Here is an 8,173-nt window from a genome sequence, read left to right as displayed (position 1 = left end):
CTTTGATGTTAAACCTTATTACTGCAGCAAGATTATTAATAGCTCAATACTGGAAACAAAAAAACTTGCCTTCAACGGATGAATGGAGAAATAAGGTTTCTAACCTGGCGGAGATGGCAAAAATCTCCGCGTATTTGAAAGATCAATATCAGGAAAGATATATTAAAATCTGGGAAAGATGGATAGTTTATATACAGAAGAGATATGAGATAAAAAATTATCATGTAGGTTATGAATAAAATTTTTTTTCTTATGTTAGTAGAATGAAAGTTATGAAGGGGGTTAAAGAAATTAGGATGTTGTTTATTTTAAAATTAGAGAGTATGGTAGATAAGTTGTGGATATTATAATGGCTTGGTAACCCTGTGTTCAGTTCTGGGAAGTGAGGGAGGGGAAGGGGGGGGAAAGGGAGGGGGAGGGGGATAATGGGGTGGGGGGAGAGTTGGGATGGTATTATAAGTATGCATTAATAGTTATATAATTAAAATGTGTAATGTTAGAATTGAAATGTATGTATGTTAATGCATTCTATGTTTGAAAGATGTATAATAAAAAAATAAAAAAAAACAAAACCCAGCAGAACAAAATGGCAACCAAAATGGCAAAATGGCAAACAAAATGGCAAAACGAAGCTTCTGTCAAGGCTACAGGTGAAGAATGTTCACCTACGATACTGAGAGACGTGAAAAATATCAGCTGAATAACTAGCCAGAACTTGTCTTGAAGGTTTGGGAGATTTAAAAAAAAAGGCAGCCAGTTTTTTACTTTCCTAAGAGGAAGAAAATCCAAAATATGTCCATTCATTGTCTTAAGGGCTTCTACAGGTAGTCCTCAACTTACAATTCATTTACTTGACCATTCGAAGTTACAACGGTGTTCTGACCGTTTTTTACACTTAGGACCATTGCAGCATCCCCATGGTCATGTGATCAAAATTCAGTTGCTTGGCAACTGACTCATATTTATGACAATTGTGTCCCAGGGTCATGTGATCCCCTTTTGCGATCTTCTGACCAGCAAAGTCAATGGGGGAAGCCAGATTCACCTAACAACTGTATTACTAACTTAACAACTGCAGTGATTCACTTAACAACTGTGGCAAGAAAGGCCGTAAAATTGTGTAAAACATAACTGTCTCGCTTAGCAAAAGAAATTTTGGGCTCAATTGTGGTCGTAAGTGAAGGACTACCTGTATTCAAGAATTCAGCGAGCCAAAGGAAGATTTCAATATTTTTAAAGACTATTTCTCTTTTACAAAACCTGCATTTCCTTCCCATTTTTGCACAAGAAATTCTTTTCTTCTAATTCTGCTGTGTGTCTCTGAAAACAAAAATAACTGAGTCTGTGAGGGTGGCAGGGAAAATATTTAGGCCTGTGTGTGTTCCTGGAGCTGGCATTTCCAGTGATCACTTATACACACAGGTATTGGGTGATTAGGGCTAATGACACAAACCCCGTCAGGCAATGCCAGCATTTCAACAGACCTGCATTTGCAGGCCGATCCCAATAAACAATGGTGGTTTTCTACGAAATAGTGATGGAAAAGATTACACAAGCAGGAAATAGGCAGCATATTCCCTGCATTAGACTAGATTTGCATAGCTGTCAGTCAGAGCAGGAATTTGGGGCCACAAACACTTTGATGAGGTACAAGCCACACTGTCTGAACAAGACCAACAGTAATTTAACATGAGGGGCTTTGCAGCTAGTCTCTGAATCCCCCGTTACCTCTTTTTCCTTCTCGTTCAGCTTCTCCGTTCCAGGGAGACCGGTGAGGTTCAATGGAGGGGCGCTTCTTCTACCTGTGGAAAGATAAAACCACCAGCCCTGGTTAGAAGGTGTCAGGACTGAAAGAACTAGCTCTTGCAGTTATTTCTCACATGGGGGCCGGTGAATTAGAAGGGGCGGGGGGGGGAAAGAGTGGGAGAAATAAAATGGGGGCAGATGTCAACGCTGCTAACATCGAATTTTTGCTTTGACAACAGATGGAGATGTAACCATTTTCTTCTTTTGTTTTACTCTTAGAGTTAGAGTTAGATAATACTGGGGGGAGGAATGTGCATGAGAGTTTAGCTAGACCACAGGTCGGCAACCTGCGGCTCCGGAGCCACATGTGGCTCTTTGAGCCTTCCCATGTGGCTCCCAGCCTCCTCCGCCATTTGCAGAGAGAGAGGGGGGGCACTTCCCTTCCCTTCCCTCTCTCTCTCTCTGTTTGTTTGTACGTGTGTTTGTGTTTGTGTAAAAAAGAGAGTGGACTCACGGTGTTCTCCGAGCTGAAAAGCTTACTGGGTGGGGCTCCTGCCTTTGCTGCGTCTCTGCAGGAAGCAGGAAACAGGAAGGGCAGGAGAGAGCTAGCTAGCCCAGCTCTGCTGGCTCAGGAATTCTGGGAGTTGAAGTCCATGAGTCATAAAAGAGCCGAGGTTGCCTACCCCTGAGCTTGTTGGAGAACAGCTTGAAGCTAGCTTGCCAGGTGAGCAGAAGATCAGAGAGAGGGAGAGAGAGGGGGGGAGAAAGAGAGAGAGGGAGAGAAAAAGAGAGAGAGAGGGGGGGGAGAGAGAGAGGAAAGAGAGGGAGAGAGAGAAAGAGAGAAAGAGAGGGAGAAAGAGAGAGAAAAAGAGAGAAAGAGGGAGAGGAGAGAGAGAGAGAGAGAGTGGGGGAAGAGGACTGGCAGACCAAGGGCAGAAAGAGAGAGAGAGAGGGAGGGAGAGGGAGAGAGAGAGGGAGAGAGAGAGAGAGAGACCATTTGACATCTAAAATGAAGATAACACTGCATATACCCTTTTTTACCTTTATGACATATATCTATATCTATATCTATCTATCTATCTATCTATCTATCTATCTATCTATCTATCTATCTATCTATCTATCTATCTATCTATCTATCTATCTATCTATCTATCTATCTATCTATCTATCTATCTATCGGCAAAAAAGGATATATGCAGTGTTATCTTCATTTTAGATATCAGAAGGGTTTTGAGGCTCCCAGTGTTTTGTTTTCGGTGGGAAATGGGTCCAAGTGGCTCTTTGAGTGTTTTGGGTTGCCTACCCCTGAGCTAGACATAACAATGCTGAACCTAGTGTGTGAACCAAGGTTATTGAAATAAGAGATGATAAGAATTGGCTGGGCTGGAGAACTGGAGGGGAAGCCTGCATTTCAAACTAATTGGAGAATGTGATTTATGACAGTTAATTGGAGGAGGGAATTGTGCTTTGATACTATGTGCTCAGGGGAGGGGAATCTAGTTTTTGGCTTCAATTATGTTAGTGCCGATGCTATGCTACTCAAATAAAGATTCTTTAAGGTAAACAATGCCTCAAAGTTCTTTGAAGAGTTTCATCTGTCGGAACCATGACAGCAGACAGATTTATTAGAAATGGTGGCCACTGTTTTGACCAACCTGGGCCCTGTTCTGAGAGAGGCCAAAAAAGGTTTACCTCAGGATGTGCAACTGGCATCACTGATGCATCAATGAGGGGGGGAAAATGTGTTTTTCATCAAAGCAGCCCCTTGGGTGGCAATAGAAGAACCTGAATGTTATTGATCGCCCACAATCTGTGATTTGGTGACCTTCCAAACCAGAGGTGGGCAATTAATTTTCCCAAGAGGCTATATGAGAAATGAGGACCATTGTGGAGGGCCGAAACAAGAGGGCTGTGAAGGTGTGTAGGGCACGCACGCATGCACATGTGTAAACTGAAAAAAACCCCAGCAGTCGTCTTTACAAGTAGTCCTCGACTTACAACAGTTCATTTAGTGATCGTTCAAAGGTACAACGGCACTGAATAAAGTGACTCATGACCGTTTCCACACTTATGACTGTTGCAGCATCCCTGTGGCCACGTGATCGAAATTCAGATGCTTGGCAACTGACTCCTATTTATGACGGCTGCAGTGTCCTGGGGTCATGTAATCACCTTCTGACAAGCAAAGTCAATGGGGAAGCCAGATTCACTTAATAATTATGTTACTAATTTAACAATTGCAGTGATTCACTTAACAACTGTGGCAAAAGGTCATAAAATTGGTCAAAACTTCATTTAACAAATATCTCACTTAGCAACAGAAATTTGGGGTTCAACTGTGGACGTAAGTAGAGGATTACCATTAAAAGCAATCCACGTGGGCCGGGTAGGGGCAGCCAAAGGGCTGGATGTGGCCTGGAGGGCCATAAAATGCCCAGGTCTGTTCCAAAGACACTAATAATTAACAATTCAGATTAGGCCTCAGTTTCTCTTCTGGCAACCTAGTGGGTAAAGCAGGGGTAGGCAACCTTGCCTTTTTTATGACTCGTGGACTTCAACTCCCAGAATTCCTGAGCCGGCATGGCTCAGCATGGAAACCTCTCCATTTCTCCTCAGCATGGCTAGCTCAGGAATTCTGGGAGTTGAAGTCCACGAGTCATAAAAGAGCCAAGGTGGCCTACTCCTGGAGTAAAGGAATGCTTCTGGCTGTTTGGTCCTGACCACACCGATCCTGGCAAGGAAGATTGATGATTAAGAAGCTGCTCTACTATATTTAGGGAAGTCCTGATCCAAAGGGAAGGCTCCCTCAGTAGCCAGATATGGTAACTGATTGATTTGCCTTTGCTATAAACGCTGGCATTTTGATAGCAATAATTTAACAGGATCCCGTGGGATTTAAACATGAAACTTGATAGCAATCTTCCAAAGGGCTGTTCCACAGAAGAGGGTGTAGTTAAATTCTCCACCGTGTTGGAGGGTAGAACAAGAACCAACAGGTGGGAAGCTTCAGAGAAGCAATTTCAAATTTCAAAGGAGGAACTTCCTGACCGTGAGAATTATGAAGACTTGGAAGAGTCCCGGAATTGTGGGGAATTTTAGCAATGGAAGTTTTCAAACGAAGGTTGCAGGGCCGTTTATCTAGGATGGTCTAAGACAGAGCTGTCCAACCTTGGCAACTTTAAGACCTGTGGACTTCAACTCCCAGAATTCCCCAGCCAGCATGGCTGGCTGGGGAATTCTGGGAGCTGAACTCCACAGGTCTTAAAGTTGCCAAGGTTGGACATTCCTGGTCTAAGAATTCCTTCCTGTTCAAGGATTCTATGATTCCAAACATTTATCTAGCAGGGATTACAGGTAATCCTCAACTTACAACCATTGCAAAAAAGATTGCAAATCGGGTGCAGTCCCATGATGACCCTCTTAACGACCGTCATGATTTACAGGTAGTCCTGCCATTACCATCACAACTGAGCCCAAAATTTATGTTGCGAAGTGCAACATTTGTTAAGTGAATTTTGCCCGATTTTATGACCTTTCTTGCCAGAGTTGTTAAGTGAATCAATGCAATTGTTAAGTTAGTAACACGGTCGTTAAGTGAAATTTGGCTTCCCCATTGACTTTGCTTGTCAGAAGGTTGTAAAGGGGATCACGTGACCCTGGGACACCGCAATCGTCGTAAATATGAACCAGTTTGCCAAGCCCCCCCGAATTTTGGTCATGTGAACATGGGAATGCTGCAATGATTGTTAAGTGTGAAAAACCATCACTTTTTTCAGTGCCACTGTAATTTTGAACGGTCACTAAATGTACTGTTGTAAGTCGAGGACTACCTATACAACCATTCCAGATTCAATTATGGTCGTAAACTGAGGACTACCTATAGTTGGCATTTCAGGATATTTTGCAGGAAATAAAGGAGCACAATTGAACATCGTTTTGTATCATTCTTGGCATTATCATAATGCTGGAATAAATAATTTCCTTAGGAGATTATTTATTCCAGCATTATGATAATGCCAAGAATGATACAAAATGATGTTCAATTGTGCTTCTTTATGACATCCAGTAGACACTGGAATTGTTATGGTTACTGTGTGTTGGGCCATGACATCCAGTGGACACTGGAATTCTGATGGTTACTGTGTGTTGGGCCATATTTGACCAAATAGCAGACAGGCAATTTTGGGATATATTCCGAGCGCATTGGACAGGCTTGAGTCTTCTTACTGGTGTCTTATTTTCTGAGGAGGCTCAAGCCCTGAACAGGTGACACATCAGACAACCAGCAGCGTAGCTGAATAGTTCACGCTGAAACCTGTTCACATTATGTGAGGTAATTGCTGGAAAGAAGCAGTTAAGTAAATGAGTAGGAACACTTACTAAGCAATGAGCTGTCACCAGAGAAATGCCATTATTATGATGATGATTTCCCCCGCAATTAGACTAAAGCCAACAAAAGTCTTGGGCTACCTTCAAGATTAACGTGCTTAGGGGTGCCGTGACTGAAGTCCACCAGATGCCTCCACCGTTTTTGCTGAGCTAGGACTATATATACACCCAGGAGTGGGTGGGAGAAAAGAAAAACGGTGAGCTCAGAGGGAAATGAAACGCCAACCATAATTACCTTATGGGCAGTGGCTTAAAATGAAAAAAAAAAAAAAAAAAAGAACAAAGCTTGCAAGTCTTTAGCTTGGAGCAAATGCAGATGAGGGGAGACACCCTCACATTCAACAGCTCCCCTCTCCTTTCTCCTTTTGAGATTCTACAAGGAACATTAATTACTAATGCGTTTCATGTGTGCCTCATTTGAGTTCTAGCGATTCCCAATTTAAGATCAAGATCCTGACTGGGGAATGACATGCCAGGACTCCTTCGATGGGCACATGACACAGCATTGCCACACATTCTCGTGAACACGTGTAAAACAGTCACATACACAAGTGTGAATATGTCACAGGGGTATATGTCATGAATGCTTCTTTGCAGTGACATGTCACGGGGTGCCTGGCTTTCTTAAACCCAATGGCCTGTTGAAAGTGTGTGTCTGAGTGCATTGCCTGTTGGTGCAGCTTACTGCAATTAATCTGCTGAGAAAAAAAACCCCGACTTTGGGCACTAATAAGCGAAAGAGCACTACAAATGCTTCTTTTATTAATGGATGCTTTGAAGTCACTTTAAAATCATTTCCTGTTAGTTTGAATGTATTGATTTTATATGTCTCATGCGTTTTATATTAGGGGCAGCTGATGTTACATTGGAAAGGTTAAATTGATTTTAGCAGATTATAATATTTATGCTCCATTATGCTCAGTTAGAAGCAGATGATAAAACAAAACAATTCCTACAGAAGAGAATATTTATCACCCAGGCTTGAACTGTGGGATTTCTGACCTGCTGGTTTTCATTACCAGACTAGGTAACAACATCAGTGCATGGATAACATAGCCACTGATGGCGTTACCTAGTTGGGTAATAAAATGCCTGCAAGAAAATAAACAAGCTTAGAGAGCACCAAGGAACACACACACCCCAAAACCCCCGATTCCTGCTTATCCATTTGTGGCCTTCGACAAAGAAGGGAGTGAGGACCAGAAACCTGCCAGCTTTTCGGAACAATTTTCAGTGGAGAATACCAAGCCCTTCCTTTTCAAACTGGAGGGAGTGGTGAGTGCGTTAATAGTTAGGGATCTGGACTCCCTTTCCACATTTTTACAGCTGAACAACCAGTAGATAGGTACAGAAGGAAATACCTGAATTTGATGTAATTGGTACTGTGAGACTCAGGCCGGAATCGCTGTAAATGGGAGGGGAAAAAAAGAGCAGATTAGCAGAAAGTAAGTTCCATACATTAGGGCAGTGGTGGCGAACCTATGGCACATGTGCCAGAGGCGGCACTCAGAGCCTTCTCTGTTGGCACGCGCACCACCACCACCAGCAGGTCCATCAGGCCGCTACCGCCGCCCGGAGTAGGAGCCCCGCCCAGCACAAAGGAGGTGAAGCGGCCGACTAGCAAGCTTGAGTAGAGGTGGTAGAGCAGAGGTCACCAACCATTGTTGATTGGTAGACTGGAACAAAAGGGAGGGGGAAGCATTTTGCGTGCGTGCGTGCGTGCGTGCACGGGGCCGTGAGCACACACGTGCTGCAAATGGGGTGGGGCTAGTGCCTGCATGATATTCACTAGCCTTGCCCCGTTCTTACGTGATGTAGCACCTTGTATCTGCACCCTGCGGTGCAGCGGTGGCCATTTTTGCGGCCCCGTTTTTTGCGTGCCAGAGGCAACACTCAGAACCCCCCCCCCGAGGGCACCACAATGCTGATGTAGCCCTGGCACTTTGCGATAAATGGGTTTTGGGTTGTGGTTTGGGCACTCGGTCTCTAAAAGGTTCGCCATCAGTGCATTAGGGTTAAGCAGAGCTTAAGGCAA

The 8,173-nt window shown here is 43.7% G+C and overlaps 1 protein-coding gene across 1 annotated transcript in view; it reads right to left on the bottom strand.

Moving 5' to 3' along the window:
* TADA2A (transcriptional adaptor 2A) overlaps positions 1–8,173 on the bottom strand; it is a 57,326-nt gene that overhangs the window by 2,913 nt on the left and 46,240 nt on the right. Inside the window, exons 14-15 of the mRNA XM_015823306.1 lie at positions 7,500–7,543; positions 1,729–1,802 (exon numbers count right to left, since the gene is read on the bottom strand). Coding sequence (XP_015678792.1) covers positions 1,729–1,802; positions 7,500–7,543 — 118 coding nt within the window. The remainder of the gene's footprint in view (positions 1–1,728; positions 1,803–7,499; positions 7,544–8,173) is intronic.

This window comes from Protobothrops mucrosquamatus, unplaced genomic scaffold (genome assembly GCF_001527695.2).
Source record: "Protobothrops mucrosquamatus isolate PMUCROS unplaced genomic scaffold, P.Mucros_1.0 scaffold1829, whole genome shotgun sequence".
NCBI classification, from domain to species: domain Eukaryota; kingdom Metazoa; phylum Chordata; class Lepidosauria; order Squamata; family Viperidae; genus Protobothrops; species Protobothrops mucrosquamatus.
The sequence above is the reverse complement of the archived record's forward strand: the minus strand, read 5'-3'. Positions and strand labels throughout refer to the sequence as shown.